Source organism: Diabrotica virgifera, chromosome 3 (assembly GCF_917563875.1).
Source record: "Diabrotica virgifera virgifera chromosome 3, PGI_DIABVI_V3a".
Taxonomy (NCBI): Eukaryota; Metazoa; Arthropoda; class Insecta; order Coleoptera; family Chrysomelidae; genus Diabrotica; species Diabrotica virgifera.
In genome coordinates this window covers 164,178,315-164,195,294 of record NC_065445.1, presented here as the reverse complement: position 1 = coordinate 164,195,294, position 16,980 = coordinate 164,178,315, and the positions used below count along the sequence as shown (strand labels likewise).

Below are 16,980 nucleotides of genomic sequence, written 5' to 3'. Positions count from 1 at the left end.
CATGCATCTCCTCGGCGCGACGCCTCCTTGAGATTAGGGGACACGGTAACCACCCTCCTCGATATAACCCTGAGGTCATATAAAGGAGGGCGGCTGGTGTCACGACACAGCCGTCTCCCCTGTGCCGTGTGTATTTGCGATCGGATGAACCTTTAGTCGGCAACGCTCTTATTTCCGGTTACCGCTTCCAGACATCTCGATCTGCGCGCAAGAAATGACATCCCCCTCCCATGACTGGGATAAGGATGCGCATTTCTTGCTCTCCTTTAGTCGCCTTTTACGACAGGCCGGAGAGACCGAGGGTGTATTCTTCAGTAGTGGCCCGCACCCACACGGGGAAGTAGTAGTAGTAGTAGTAGTAGTAGTAGTAGTAGTAGTAGTAGTAGTAGTAGTAGTAGTAGTAGTAGTAGTAGTAGTAGTAGCAGTAGTAGTAGTAGGCTTCTCACTGTAATCTGACAAGAAAATAGGGAGGGTGATTCATTGTTAAGAACCGATTTTCCCCGCGGCGAGGTTATTTCATTATTATTTTTTCGAATTGAATTATTTTCTAAAGGTCGGAATACAGAATCCTTGGTGACTATTTATTGCCTGAGCTTTTTCTTCTTCTTCTTGTAGTACCCTTGTACCGTCTACTATCGGAGATTAGCTACCATCACAGCAATCTTAACTTTGTCAGCTGCAGCTCTGAACAATTGTATTGAACTGCACCCATGACTTATTAAACACCACATATAAAATTCTAGCCAACATAATAAATATGAGACTTAAATCATGCTCTGAACGAATATCAGGAGAATACCAAAACGTATTCAGACCGAGGAGATCGATAATTAAATCCATACATACAGTGGAGCAGATAATTAAAAAATCGAGAGAATACAACAGAGAAATGCACCTAATATTCATGGATTTCAAAAGCTATTTTGATACAATTAATCGGACGAAAATGATGGAAGAGCCAGAGAATCTTGGAATCCCAGAAAAATTAGGACACATAGGTACTAACAGTGAGCCTAAAGAACACCACAGCAAAGATCAGTTTCAAAGGTACAACCTCTAAGGAGAGGAGATCAAAGTAAACAAAGGCGTGAAACAAAGGTGACTCTATCTCCCTGAGACTGTTTAACTTGATATTGGAAGAAATAGTAGGGGAGGAAAGTATGCTAAATGTGCAGCCACTCATGCGTTATGGGGACCGATTGGGTTGTGAAGATTAAGTCCTAAAACCAAAAAAAGTTAATACTATAGGCTAATTATCAAAATTCATGGAAAAGTTATTTACCAGCAATTTTATTGCTGGAATCGAATTATAGGATCCTATATATTAATAATATAGGTATGCAAAGTCCGCAGATACAAAATGGCGCCGACAAATCGTATTTTTTTCAATTATTGCTCTATAACTCCAAAGATTTTAACATTACAACAAAAACACCCAAATAAAAATTCACCGCAAATTCCCTAAATTCTACATAGAGACATGTTTTTCCCGATTTGCTCCAACGAAAATTTTCCTCGGAAAATGCGGGTTTTCCCAACAAAAACTCTAATTTTCAAATAAAGTTTTAGGTCAGTAATTATTAATCAATAATTAAATAACTTAGTGACAACAAAGCTTTCTTGGTATAGATTGCAATTCCAGAAGCCGGTGAAAATTAAACAAATATTTTAGCAACAATTCAATTGTTAATTAACAATTTACGATCGCAATAATAACCAAAATAATCATGATACATTGATGAAACTTATAGAGATTATAAAGATGAGATGCTTATTTAATATTTTATCGACAAAATATAAATTTTTCGTTTTTTGCATAATTATTAAATTTTGAAAAAAGAAAAGTTATAATACGTTGGTCTAATTAGTAAAGTACAAAGAAAGGTTATTTACCAGCCTGGAATCGAATATTATGATTCTATATTAATAATATAGGTATGCAAAGTTCGCAGATAGTGTGCTACTTATTTTATTAACAAAATGGCGCCTCCAAATCGTGTTTTTCAATTATTGGTCTATAACTCTGAAGATGTTAACTTTAAACCAAAAACACTCAAATAAAAATTCACCCCAATTTAATTCTACATATAGGCATGTTTTTCCCGATTTGCTCCGATGAAAATTTTCCTCGAAAAATGTGGATTTTCCCAACAAAATCTCGAATTTTCAAATAAATTTTTTGGGCAAGTAATTATTTATCAATAATTAAATATCTTGGTGAAATAAAAGCTTTCTTGTTATAGATTATAACTGCAGAAGCCGGTGAAAATTAAACCAATATTTTAGCAACAATTCAATTGTTAATTAACAATTTACAGTCGCAATAAAAACCAAAATAATCAAGAGACATTGATCAAACTTAGAAAGATTATAAAGATGTGACGCCTATTTAATATTTTGTCGACAAAATATAAATTTTTTATTTTTTTGCATAATATTTAAATGTTTAAAAAAGTAGTTATAAACAAATTAACATTTCGAATAAACTGTTTATTATATTCTAATTTTAAAAAATACTTAAAAAGCGTATTTCAAAGGTCTTGAAAATGAATGCTTAAAAAAATTTTTCCAACCATTTTCAAAAAAGTTATGAAACAGCAAAATAAATATACGATTGCTCCGTTGTTTATAATTTGTTTTAATTGTTTCAAAGCTTAAAAGTGAGTCTGTGGTGCAATCTAGTTACTCACAAAGAATATCAAATATTAGTTCAATGGTTCTATTTTAATCAAAGATTCAAAATACTTTTTTTTTTGTAATTTTTAGCGCGAAAGTAGGCTTGATACAGAGCCGGAGATGTTCAGTCGAAGCGACTGACATGCTTTAAACTCGCGTGAGTTGTGTATGTGGACGGGTATAATACATAATACATAGCTACGGTACTGTATTAGTCTACTTTTGCACGTGTAAATTACAAAAAAATATATTTATAATCTTTAATCAAAATATAACCATAAAACTAATAATCGATGTTTTTTGTAAGTAATTAGCTTGTACTTTAAACTCACTTTTACGGTTTGAAAAATTAAAAAAATTATAAACAACGCAGTAATCGTATGTTTACTTTGCTATTTCATAACTTTTTTGCAAATTGTTGTAAAAAAGTTTTAAAACATTCATTTTCAAGATATTTGAAATACACATTTTAACTATTTTTTAAAATTGGAATATAATAAAAACTTTCTGATAAACCTTAATTTGTTTATAACTATTTTTTTTTAAGTTGTTCTGAAGCTATTTCCTTGTGGCATTTTTATGATTAATTATTTATATGGGAAATAAGCCACAATTAAAATGAAAAAAATAATTTTATTAACGTTTCGACGCCCAAATCGGGTGCCGTTGTCAACGGCACCCGATTTGGGAGTCGAAACGTTAATAAAATTATTTTTTTTCATTTTAATTGTGGCTTATTTCCCATATAAATAATTAATCATTTTTTTAAACATTTAAAGATTATGCAAAAAAATAAAAAAATTATATTTTTTCGACAAAATGTTAAATAGGCATCTCATCTTTATAAGATTTTAAAGTTTGATCAGTGTATCATAATTATTTTGGTTATTATTGCGACCGGAAATTATTAATTAACAATTGAATTGTTGCTAAAATATTCTTTCAATTTTCACCAGCTTCTGGAACTATAATCCAAACCAAGAAGGCTTTTAAGTCACCAAATTATTTAATTATTGGTAGATAATTACTTATCTAAAACTTTATTTGAAAATTAAAGATTTTGTTGAGAAAACCCGGATTTTCCGAGGAAAATTTTCGTCGGAGCAGATCGTAAAAACCATTTCTCTATGCAGAATTTAATTGCGGTGAATTTTTATTTGAGTGTTTTTGTTGTAAAATAAAAAGCTTCGGAGTTATAGAGCAATAATTGAAAAAAAACACGATTTTCTGGCGCCATTTTGTTTATAAAAAAAGTAGCACACTATCTGCGGACTTTGCATACCTATATTATAAATATATATAATCATAAGCTTCGATTCCAGCAATAAAATTGCTGGTAAATAACTTTTCCCAAAAATGGCCTATTCTCCGATAATCAGCCCAGACTATAAGTGAAGTTTTCTATTTTAGTGGAGACTTTGTATTTTTTAATTTAATTTTTCATTTCCGACAATCTTTTTTCCGATTATAGCGCCATCTATCCACAATTCGAAAAAATGTCTCGAATAAAAATTACTTATTTTTACGTGAGTAATCTAAATCTGCAATAAAAATGGGGATTTCTATTTAAGATTTTAAATCGTCTATGGTGCCATTTTATAGATTTTTCAAAAATATTGAATACGTGTATTTTTCAGTTTTTCGATTTGATGTTCATTTCGCTAAATATCGCGGGGTTTGTATTTAAACTTTTAAATTACCCTCCACCCCTCTCCGTGGGGGGTCGTGTTTGGTATCATTCAATAGATTTTTGAAAAATATTTAGCACGTATTTTTTAGTTTTTCGATCTGACGTTTATTTCTCGAAATATTCGCTTTTTTCTTGTGAAACTTGGTGACTCACCCATTTCATTACGACCCGTTCAAATCGTCAGATTTTGGAAATATGCACTGCTTTGCATATACTTAATTTACCTTATCTTAATCTGACGATTTCGAGTTTTTCTAAGGATAGATTTTTTTTTCGGACCCCACTTAACGAACAACCCTGTATTAAGAGCCAATATATGGTAGAGGTACATTTACAGGGTACAAGGTTTCTCCCCATATTCCCTCCTGTGTGAACACCACACCCTCTTCTTTCTTTTTTTTTACAGCATGTCCTGCAATAATTATAAAATTAGCAGCGCTAATGAATACATCTTCATCTGTATCTGACATTATGGACGGATCATCAACGAATGCATTCGTTCGCTATAATGTAAATGGTCTTACTTTGGAGCGAACGAATAACCAAACGAACTACCAAACAAACGTAAATGCACTTTAAGGTGCCTTAAGCACTGCAGTGTGAGCCAAACACACTAAGTGAAGCTGGTCAGTGTACTGGTGGGACTGATCCTAATGTGCTCATTCTATCTTAATACCCTTACCCTTCTTTTCAAAATGTGGTACCATGTGGTTCCTTTCACATACCAAGATGTGGTCTGGGAAAATTACTTAAGACAAAGTAGCTGGGCTGGGACCTGGGGGCCCTATTCCGGTTGCATTTAAATTTTTATTTCGCTAAAATAACTAATTTCCTCAGCAAGAATTATTTATATCTTTACGAACGGTCTCGGGGGCCCCAGCTTAGCCCGGGTCCCCTCTTCCAATGGCATTTTAGGTTTTATTACACCGAAATAACTAATTTCCTAACTAATAATTTAAATTTTTATGTTAAGGTCTCGGGGGTCCCAGCTTAGCTCAGGCCTCAGGGCCCCTGTTCTGTTCCAATTGTATTTTAGTCGAAAAGACTAATTTCTCCAGTGAAAAATGAAGACTTTATGTTGCTGTCTTTTTAAAATTGTGTCATTTGAAAATGTTTCGTTGATATCGGCTTTTGAAGTGCATATTTTTATTTTCCTCGGTAAAATCTATGCACGGGCAACCAAAAGAGGGCCTATACGGGGCCCCCTTGGCCGGGGGCCCCGGAGCACTGCCCCGGTTGTCCCAATGGTAGTTACGGCCCTGCCCTTACCACAATAATAAGGAGAAACTTTCCAAGTAAGAACATTGTTACAGATCAATTTCAAGTAACACCATACGTAAATGATATGGTCATCGTAACAAAGGCGAAGATGGCACTTATGAGAGCAATTGAGAAATTAGATAAGGATGCACAGAAAATAAGGTTAGAGATAAACGAGCAAAAAACAAAATACATGACGATAGGGAAGGGCGATAAAACACTCAGAAATATCTATATCACACACAACCATAAATTTGAAACAACATCCACCTTTAGCTACTTGGGAGTAACAATAGGGAAAACCGGAAAAGAGAAAACAGAGGAAAGAATTCTGAAAGGCAAAACAACATATGGAATTAATAGAAATCTGTTGAGAAGCAAGACTCTAAGTAAGAGAACAAAGATGAATCTATATAGGACCATAATAAGACCTGTTGTTACATATAGGATGAAAGCAATTAACAAGAAAGAGAAAAATAGCCTTCTGACATTTGAAAGAAGAATAATGAGAACGATACTGGATCGCAATGTAACAAGAGAGAGGGAAATAAGAATAAAAGAAATTGAAGAAGAATTAAGGTGAGGAAATATAGTCACATACATAAAATCTCCTCGTTTAGAGTAGATAGAACATTTACAGAGACGCCCACACTCAGATATGTTGAGAAGAATTACTCACTGGACACCACTATGGTCCAGGTGTCGAGGAAGACCTGGAAGAAGATGGCTGGATGATGTATAAGAAGATATCAGAACAATAAATGTTAAAAGCTGGAAACTTCAGTGTAAGGACAGAAAGAATTGGATAACAGTCACGACAGCAGCAAAGACACACAGCAAGCTGTAAATGACATAGAGGAATAATCCACCTCACCCAATAATAGGATTTTAAACGCAATGGCGTTAGCTATAATCCCTAGGGATTGTAATGATTGTGATGATGATGATGACTATTTTTCTATCCGAGAATACGAAATTGGTCACATATTTACTCGGTTTGGAGGTTACTAATATACCTACACCTACACCCTACACCTTTTTTGTGACGCGGGTCTTCTGTACTATTACCGAAATAATATAAACACATTATCATCCTTTTTACAAGTTCCTGACTCTGGCCATCTCAATTCGCTGATTTCCAGTAGATCTATTTTCATTCCTTGAATTGCGTTGTCAAGTTTCCCAGCCGCAAATTGACTTCTGACAATACATGTGTAATATTGTGTATATTCTAAAATTAGATTTTCTTATTTCAATTATTTTATGCGATTTTCGTATGTTTACGACCTGAAAGGCCTCGTGGTATAAATATGTTTCTCCTCTCCTACCGAATCTTGGCCTACGCTTTCTATGATTAGTAACTGTTTGCAATAATTGAAGTGTCAATTCTATGGTGATTTTCCGGGGATACACTATGAGTCTTTAATGCAGTGGTTCCTCTTTGACTTCTGCTTTCTTATGCCGTTGACCATTTGTTGATTCATTCGCCTTTGACGCCGATTTCTCAACCCTACCTACCCTATCTACGTATCAACTCATCCGCCCAAAACCGTTGGTCAGTAACTAGAGAATTGCTTATACCGACAAGCACTCGGACGTCAGAGCCTCACTTGTTATCTAGCAGGATGAACCGGATGATCAGAATTAAGATCAGTATGCGGTTAGATAAGGTTGATATTTGGATAGGAGTTGTTTTATTGTACAATTGTCTTATTGTACACCCTTCAGTCATTCATTATACCAATTTCAGAATTCTATAAATCTGTACCAGCTAGTTGATGCGTAGGTACCATATGTTTTTGGAGTCACTCGGTAGTCTCCAAAAAGTATCAAACATTAAAGAGTCTGCAGCGTAAAGCCTTGGACACATCTGTCCTGTTATGCAGCCTTTCAATCATACTCCGATCCGATATTACTCAAAAAATCGGGTCGGATTAAGGAAACCTGTTAAACCGGCGGAACCGGACGCAGAAGGTAATGTTTGGTAGTTCTGGGGCGTATTCTGTAGCTGATGCTCTTCTGGTAAATTCAATAGCAATTTCAGTGCCGTGTATTTCTGGTGACCTGGAACGATACCAGTATGACACAGTTATGTTCCTCCCGTCTGGCGAATTCTACTTGGCATTCTCACTTCAGCCCAGAGTCCACCGGAGCAAATGAAATAATACTTCGCATTAAGAAAATTTCTTATTTAAAATAAAAATTATCTAGGTAGCCATTTTGAATGATTAAGAGATAAGATAGCTTGAAATAGTTATTTAAAATATTTATGGTAAGTTGTGTCGTTCAGAAAATAATTTAGAACTGAACTTTAGACAGACACTTTATATTGTGAACTTCCCGATTTTGGGAAAAATTTGGGTTATTTTTAAAAAGCATTTCGTTATTCTTATTTTTGTTACGTTTAAGCTCCATATTTTTTATTACTGTAAAAGGAAAAGCTCCTGATATCAATTTAAAGCAAATAAAAATAAACTTACCGATAAAAAGGCGTGTATCAAATCAGCCTTGACTGTGGCCAGAGGTTTTCCCTTAACTAATATCGTAAACGTTTCATCCTTCTCGGTCGTCATCAGGCTACCAAACCAACTTTTTTTCGTTAATTCTGGCGATGATTCCGGAGTTAAATGAACTTCTTCCGAAGAAGCTAAAAATAACCCCAAATTATTTGATTAGAAAGAATGTTTGGATTTCACTTAACCTAATTTTAATCGATAATGAATGAAATAATTCTGAAGTTGAAATATTCAGAATTACTTTTTAAAATACAATAGGACCATATATACATAAAAGGCTTAAATAAATAAGAAGTAAGAATAACGCTATAAGTACATATAAAAATAAACCTAGGAAAAACAAAAAATCATACGAAAAATTATAAAATATTATGTGAATGTTTTAAGTTGTAACTATTATTTGCATTAAATCACAAGATTACCAAATTTCTCTGCAAAATATATTAGATTTCCATAGGGTTTCTCTAGGGATGTAATTCAGATAATCACATGCGGTCATCACATATTGATTTAACCGGCTGTGACTCTGCATGCAAAGCCAGAAAAGCGAGAGGACACTACCTACCTAGGTACCTAAAAATAATTAAAAATAATCAAAGTGATGTTGGATATTTACCGAAAAAAGAATACACCATGACATAAAATAAAAATAAACAATGACTTAGAGCATTTGATCCAAGAAAAAAGTGTCAGAACAAACATGAAGTTAACGAAAATTGGCATCATTTTAAATCAGCGTTGATGGAGCCTGCTAACATAGGATTGCAATACTTTATCTCAGGGATAAAAAGAGATTTTTTAAAGATAAATGCAAAGAAAAATATAAAACAATAAGTACAGCATCAAATACGAAGTAAAATCAGAGTGGAAAAAACGTTTTTTTTATAAAACAAAGTGTGGAGAAAGTGATGAGCTACAACAAAAACGTAACAGTTTCAATATAAATAAAACAGTTAGAAAATTGACAAGACTACACATTGCAAAATTGTAACAGATATGTAAAATTAACAATATGAAAAAATTAAAATTGAAAAATGTGGATACAAACAAGCAGTATGTTTCACACTGCTTGTTTAAGCATAAATAATTACTTCTGGTTCGTTTACAAAGGTCACATTCTTTTTAGGTACCATGGTTTTACGAATTTGGTCAATGTGATGTTTTAGACAATAGCCATCATTAGTTGGACTTGGTAATGTAACAATCCATACTTTTTAACAATTGTGCCAAATTTCCAAAGTTCCTGGTTACCTTGGTAATACTGTACTTGTACTTTCTCCCCCACATTTAACTGTCTTGCACCATTGGGTCGATTTTCTGATCTGGTAAGTTTTGGTGAACGTAGTGCATCGAGTTTGATTCTTGTGGTGTCCCTCTATATTTTAAAAGAATTTCTTGTACTTTCTTACTCATGGGTAGAGCTGGGGAAATATGCAAAATGCATATTAAGTGCATATTTGCATATTTTGGATAAATTTTGTAAGTGCATATGCATTTATTAAAATTGAATATTTTTAGACTTTTTTGCATTTTTTGCATAGATGCATTTTAAAGAGAAATGAGAAGTCCCAGATTTAAACAATAAATCTGAAAATTCTCGTGGAACCACTTTCTGGTAATTAGATCAATCAAGTTAGTAAAAAATAAGCCGTTTTTCGACATAACGGAAAAGACGAGGTTTAACAGTTGAAATGTGTAGTATGAGATATTACAAAAAGACTACCATCTTGGGATTCATCAATTTTTTAGTGGAACAATTTTTAAATAAACAATCAAAACGTCAAAGTTAGTTTTGTGCTCATAACTTAAAAACTTGTTTATTTAGAGATTTGACGTCCACAGTTAACTTTTTCAGAAAAAAAGATATTTCGAATGAGATACGCTACATGAAAATGAGTTCATAAACAAAAAAGTTATTGCAAAACGGACGACAAAATCGCTGTTTTTGAATATTGTTAATAACAATTTTATTGTTTATTAATATATGTTTAAATATACCTACACTTCAGGGCATTATGGTGTGTGAATGGTGTGCAAAAAAACGAGCTAATTTCTGCGGCTGGTCCCGTTAATTTGGCTGAATGTATCTCAATAATCCGGGGCTCATTTCCTTGGTTAAGATGTACACTAACAGCATATGAAAAAAAAGTAAAAAAAAAAATTACATGTACGTACACAAAATTATTTGTTAATAAATAGCAGTTTTTAAGTTTATAAACAATTAAAATAATTTCGTAGAAATTAGATCAAATTAAATGGCAATAAAAAATACGGAAAGTTGATTAAAATACAAAACCTCTAAAAAAAATTTTTAGGTCCCTTGGGGTCTGAGATGGTCCCCTTTTTTGAAAAAATCACTGTTACGTTAATTAACAACATTAAGAGCTGAAATTAATCAATCTTTTATAAGAAAAGTCAATGTTTTTAACAAAGTTTTTAGCAAGAAAAAATGTTAAAAATTGTTTAAACGGGAGTGTTATAAACAAAGAGTATTTTGCGTTCCGAGTAAAGTAAAAAAAATAGTGGGCGTAGCCGAATGAGAAGAAATTTGCACACTACCATTCGCTAGACCGTTGCAGCTCAGTTTTAACATTGACAGTATACCGGATTTGAAGCTTAATATTATATATTGGTAGAAACTTGAATTTTATGAATATTATTCTGTTGTACATTTATTTAGTAGAATTATATTTTAAATAAATGAATTTAAAAAATAACAATAAAAAGGTCACTTCAAAAAAGTTTTATACATCCCATTAGCTGCTTTGTTTTGGATAATTTTGCAATGAAAATAAGATAAATGTTATTATTTTAATGTGCACAAACTCACTAAAAAAAAGTTCCTTATAACAAATCCAGGGATACCAAGAGGTATCGCGGTCGAAAAATTGTTTAAACAATTTTTGTCAGATTTCATTAGTTTCATGTTAACTTATAAAATTTGGGTGACAAACTGTTTAGTTTATAATTTTAATCAACGCAGCAATAAAACATAGGCCATGAAGAAGTTTTCTGGAAAATTTCAAGACAAAATATGCAACAGGAAAAAAGTTACGCGACCTTATAGACGAGTGGCACTCCCCCAAAAAAACTCTCATTTCTCGAGATACTAACCACGGTATGGTGAATGGCTAATTTTTGTCTTACTTTATGTTTTTGATGGTGCTGAAAACGAAAATGGAATTATTTTGAATTTTAGATGGGAAAATATTGTCAAAATCGCAATTTTACCCTAAAAATAAAAAAAATAATAAAATCACGTTTTTCTTAAAATTTACACCATTTTTTTTTTCTATAAATCATTTAGTTCCTTGCACTCTAGATTTTAATATAAACTTGATTAAACAGCTAAATTTCAAATTTTGTCACTCAACTTGTGCGATTAAACTTTGCAATTCAAGAATCTACACCTTTTACTTCAAACAATTTATAACTTTTTTTATAGTAAGACAGAAATATTGAAGCAGGTCCCATTGTCTTCAGAAAGGTGAGAAATATATACTATAAAAATTTCAGAAAAAAATATTAAAATGGAACTGAGTTGTAGCGAGTTAAACGCAAAAAACGTGATTTTATTTTTTTTTATTTTTAGAGTAAAATTGCGATTTTGACAATGTTCCCCCACGCAAAATTCAAAACAACCCTAATTTTCGTTTTCAGCACCATCAAAAATATAAAGTTTGACCAAAATTAGCCATTCACCACACCGTGGTCAGTATCTCGAGAAATAATCTTTATTGGAGTGTGCCGCTCGTCTATAAAGTCACATAACATTTTTCCTATTGCATATTTTGAATTAGTTTTTTTTGGAAAACTTCTTAATGAATCATATTTTATTGCTGTATTGGTTAAAATTATAAACTAAAAAGTCTGTCACTCAACTTTTTTAAGTAAACATGAAACTAACGAAATCTGACGACAAAATGTTTAAAAATTAACAACTTCTCTTTTAATGTGTTTAATCATTTTGGACAAATCTCATTGTTATCTAAATGCTTCAAAGATGACACAGTAAAATTTTCAAAAGGAAATATTTACAGCGACCAAAAATACAGCGAGGTAAAATTGAAAAATCATCAAAATTTATTTTTCGCATTTTTTCATAAAATTTGATTTTTGAACATGTTTCACTAATTCTAGAAAAAAATATACTCCATATTCGGATTCAGTGACCTCGAAAACATAAGGAATGACCAAAATTTGACATTCAACGTAAAGTTGATATTTGTGGTCAGTATAACGTAATTTTAGGGGTTGCTGACGCTCGCCAGCCGTGCCCACGATTCAGTCAGTCGACTACGCCCACTATTTTTTACTTTAGTCGGAACGCAAAATACTCTTTGTTTATAACACTCCTGTTTAAACAATTTTTAACATTTTTTCTTGCTAAAAATTTTGTTAAAAACATTGACTTTTCTTATAAAAGATTGGTTAATTTCAGCTCTTAGTGTTGTTAATTAACGTAACAGTGATTTTTTCAAAAAAGGGGACCATCTCAGACCCCAAGGGTCGTAGGACCTAAAAAATTTTTTTCGAAGTTGTGTATTTTAACCAGCTTTCCGTATTTGTTATTGCCATTTAATTTGATCTAATTTCTACGAAATTATTGTAATTGTTTATAAGCTGAAAAACTGCTATTTATTAACAAATAATTTTGTGTACGTACATGTAATTTTTTTTACTTTTTTTTCATAGGCTGTTAGAATACATCTTTACGAAGGAAATGAGCCCCGGATTATTGAGATACATTCAGCCAAATTAATTGGACCAGCCTCAGAAATTAGCTCGTTTTTCAAAAAATTTTATAAACAAATTCAATTTTGCAAAAACTATTTAACAGATCTGGATCATTTTTTGCACACCATTCACACACCATAATGCCCTCAAGTTTAGGTATATTTAAACATATTTTAGTAAATAATAAAATTGTTATTAACAATATTCAAAAACAGCGATTTTGCCGTCTGTTTTGCAATAACTTTTTTGTTTATTAACTGATTTTCATTTAGCGTATCTCATTCGATGTATCTTTTTTTTTCTGAAAAAGTTACCCGTGGACGTCAAATCTCTAAATAAACAAGTTTTTAAGTTTTTTTTTCTCTGATTCTGGCTTTGGTTTAGAACTAGAACCTTTAGCCACGTAATTGTATAACTTATCACTAAGTCAGGGGAGTAATGTGTAGTGTGTGTGTTGAGTAAGTGTCTTGTTACTTTGCAAAGTCGACGTCATTGTCTTTGCAAAGAGACGCTAATTGTTTCCGAACGTCTGCGGTCCCTAAGTTTTTAAGTTATGAGCAAAAAACTAAGTTTGACGTTTTGATTGTTTATTTAAAAACTGTTCCACTAAAAAATTTATGAATCCCAAGATGGTAGTATTTTTGTAATATCTTGTACTACAGATTTCAACTGTCATACCTCGTCTTTTCCGTTATGTCAAGTAAAAACCTAACTTGATTGGCCTAAACATCCTTTCTCTGCCTTTTATAATTATTTATTAGGCGACGAATAAAGGAGACGAAGGAGACTCTACAATATGCAATGCAGTCACATTTTGTTAGTGAAAACATTTTGTTATTGTTAGGTGATGCTGCGCCATATGACCAAAAGTGGACAACATTTAAATATATTTTTTCAAATTTATTACTTGTCTAGAGCACGCTTCTGCTACAAATAGAGTAGCAGGAGGCTACAAATTGTAAGGATGGAATTTTCAATGGTCAATACCCTTCTACCAAAAATAAAAACATATTTTTGAAAGCCCTTCTGCGAGTATAGGTACATAAAGATCGTTTACCTAATGTGCCTTTACCACCTGAACCTGTGATAACTAGATGGAGAACATGGTTAAATTCTGTAAATTTCATAACCGATATTTTGAAGGAATTGGAGAGATCAATTTGTAGTTTCGATGTAGACGTAACTCAGGTGCTATGAAAAATATGTGGATGTTTTAAAAAAAACCGTTATTAAAAAGTAATTTGACACATATCCAAACCAATTTTGTAAATATTGCTTAGCCAATTACTAAATTAGAAAAGCGAAACATTTCTTTAGACCAAAGTATTGAAATTATCAATTCATTAAATGAAATAATTAAACACCTTGGTGAAACCAACAAAGTGTATCAAAAATTCTGCACGGCGTTAAAGAAAAATGAGGAATATCACAAAATAATAAAAAAAAATATTATTATGATGGGGAAATGTGAAGATATTTTAATTTTATAGGTAGAACCCTCAATTAAACAATATTTTAAGTTAGCTTCTTTAACTTCATGTGAAGTAGAAAGAACTTTTTCCGTGTATGCTTAAGGGGGGGGGGTATAGCTAATTCTACTTTTTTTGCATAATTTTAAAACGTTTTCCCTTGAAAGTGGTAGGATTTAATTAAATGGGTAAAAGGATATCTTAAAGAACAACACTTGAAATTATTCAGTTAAATTTTTATTGAAAAATATTAAAAAATGAAGCAGAGGCGTCATTTTTAAGTAGATGATCCTAAAAAGAAGATGATTTGCGGTGTACACCATATCTTCGGACAGAATCATTTGAAATATATAAACCAAAAAGATTATTTTAGTTTAAGAGTTTTTTGAGGTAGTGATGTCGAGTTTTTATGATTATATTGATTTTTAAATTCATGGTATAACTTTAAAGTGAAAAAATCGAAAAAAAAACAAAAAAAAGTGTGTTCGGTAAAGAGAAAAATGGTAATATAAACAAAAAAAAATTAAAATAAGCAAAAACTCGACTACCTAATAAAATATCTAAAAAAGAAGTGTGCAAAATTTCAGAAAGATTGGTGCATTACTTTTTGAGTTATGATGTACACCGCCTCAAAAAAACATGTTTTTCAGAAAACGCGTTTAAAAAAATGTAGTTTTGTCAATATAATACTAATAGTCTAAGAGCTAGTGACGGCTAACGGTCGTCCTGTAAGGCTAGAAATTTTTCTAGTGATAATTCATAGCACACCAAGGCTAAAAACCATGACCTGGCATGCATCAGTGGTGCACGTGTATCTACCAAGTGAATCGAAAAGTGCAAATTTAGGGGGTAAAATAAACTTTCTCCTGTAAGGTTTAAATTTAAGTATGTGTTTGAGTAAGTCATTTAGAAGAAATGTATACAATGACAGGCGATTCTGAAGAGCATAAGACCTTGCCAGGCTAGGGGAAAGATTAGGGGTTTTTCCTAAAATTCTTCTTTTTACATCGAACAATTTTTTTAGGTTTTTTGAATCATTCCAAACAGAAAAGATCTTTAGTGATTTTTCTCTTAAGTTAATAGTTTTTGTTATATAAGCGATTGAAAATTTTAAAAATTGCGAAATCGGCCATTTTTAACCCTAAATCGGACATTTATCTAAAAATTTCAAAGTTGCCGAGGTAGGTAGATATTCTTTAAACATTGGTTGATGAAATCCCAAAGAGTTTTTTGCAATACAATATCGAAAACCCCTTTGTTTTTTAAATTGCTAATCAAGCGGGCGCGACACTGTAGTATAAATGAGGACGTTTGAGTTTGCATAAATTCATTGTCTCGAGAATGGGCAAATTTGAAGAGAAAACCTCAGACAGGTCGATTTTTATTTTTAAATTAGGACTTTTTGGCATATATATAATACTAGTGACGTCATCCATCTGAGCGTGATGACGTAATCGATTATTTTTTTAAATGAGAGTATGGGCTGCGTGATAGCTCATTTGAAAGGTTATTTAATTCTCTATTCACTAATATAAACATTAACATATTTATTTTTACAGGGTGTACAAAAATTTTTTTTTATTAAGTTAACTTTGATTAAATGTGACAAATAGAAGAAAAAATTTTTTTGTACACCCTGTATAAATAATTATGTTAATGTTTATATTACTGAATAGAGAATTAAATAATCTTTCAAATGAGCTATCACACAACCCCTACTCTCATTTAAAAAAAATCATCGATTACGTCATCACGCTCAGATGGATGACGTCACTAGTATTATATATATGCCAAAAAGTCCTAATTTAAAAATAAAATTCGACCTGTCTGAGGATTTATCTTGAAATTTGCCAGTTCTCGAGATAATGAATTTATGCCAACTCAAACGTCCTCACTTATACAACAGTGTCGCGCCCGCTTGATTAGCAATTAAAAGACAAAGGCGTTTCCGATATTGTATTGCAAAAAACTCTTTGGGATTTCATCAATCAATGTTTAAAGAATATCTTCCTACCTTGGCAACTTTGAAATTTTTAGATAAATGTCCGATTTAGGGTTAAAAATGGCCGATTTCCCAATTTTTAAAATTTTCAATCGCTTATATAACAAAAACTATTAACTTAAGAGAAAAATCACTAAAGACCTTTTCTGTTTGAAATGATTAAAAAAAACCCAAAAAAAAATTGTTCGATGCAAAAAGAAGAATTTTAGGAAAAACCCCTAATCTTTCCCCTCGCCTGGCAAGGTCTTATGCTCTTCAGAATCGCCTGTCATTGTACACATTTCTTCTAAATGACTTACTCAAACACATACTTAAATTTAAACCTTACAGGAGAAAGTTTATTTTACCCCCTAAATTTGCACTTTTCGATTCACCTGGTAGATACACGTGCACCGCTGATGCCTGCCAGGTCATGATTTTTAGCCTTGGTGTTATGAATTATCATTAGAAAAATTTCTAGCCTTACAGGACGACCGTTAGTCGGAGGGTTCACTAGCTCTTAGACTATAAGAAAATTTTTGTATATTTTAATGTATAAATATACCATAAATTTTAATGGTATACTCTTGAAAATATTTACAATCAAATAAGCCAATAAAAAGAAATCGAAAAAAATAAACAAAAATACTA

General features: G+C 32.1%; 1 protein-coding gene across 1 annotated transcript in view; it reads right to left on the bottom strand.

Moving 5' to 3' along the window:
* The window catches only part of LOC126881375 (serine/threonine-protein kinase BRSK2), a 119,762-nt gene that overhangs the window by 94,796 nt on the left and 7,986 nt on the right, over positions 1–16,980 (bottom strand). The window contains exon 3 of the mRNA XM_050645613.1: positions 8,107–8,273. Coding sequence (XP_050501570.1) covers positions 8,107–8,273 — 167 coding nt within the window. The remainder of the gene's footprint in view (positions 1–8,106; positions 8,274–16,980) is intronic.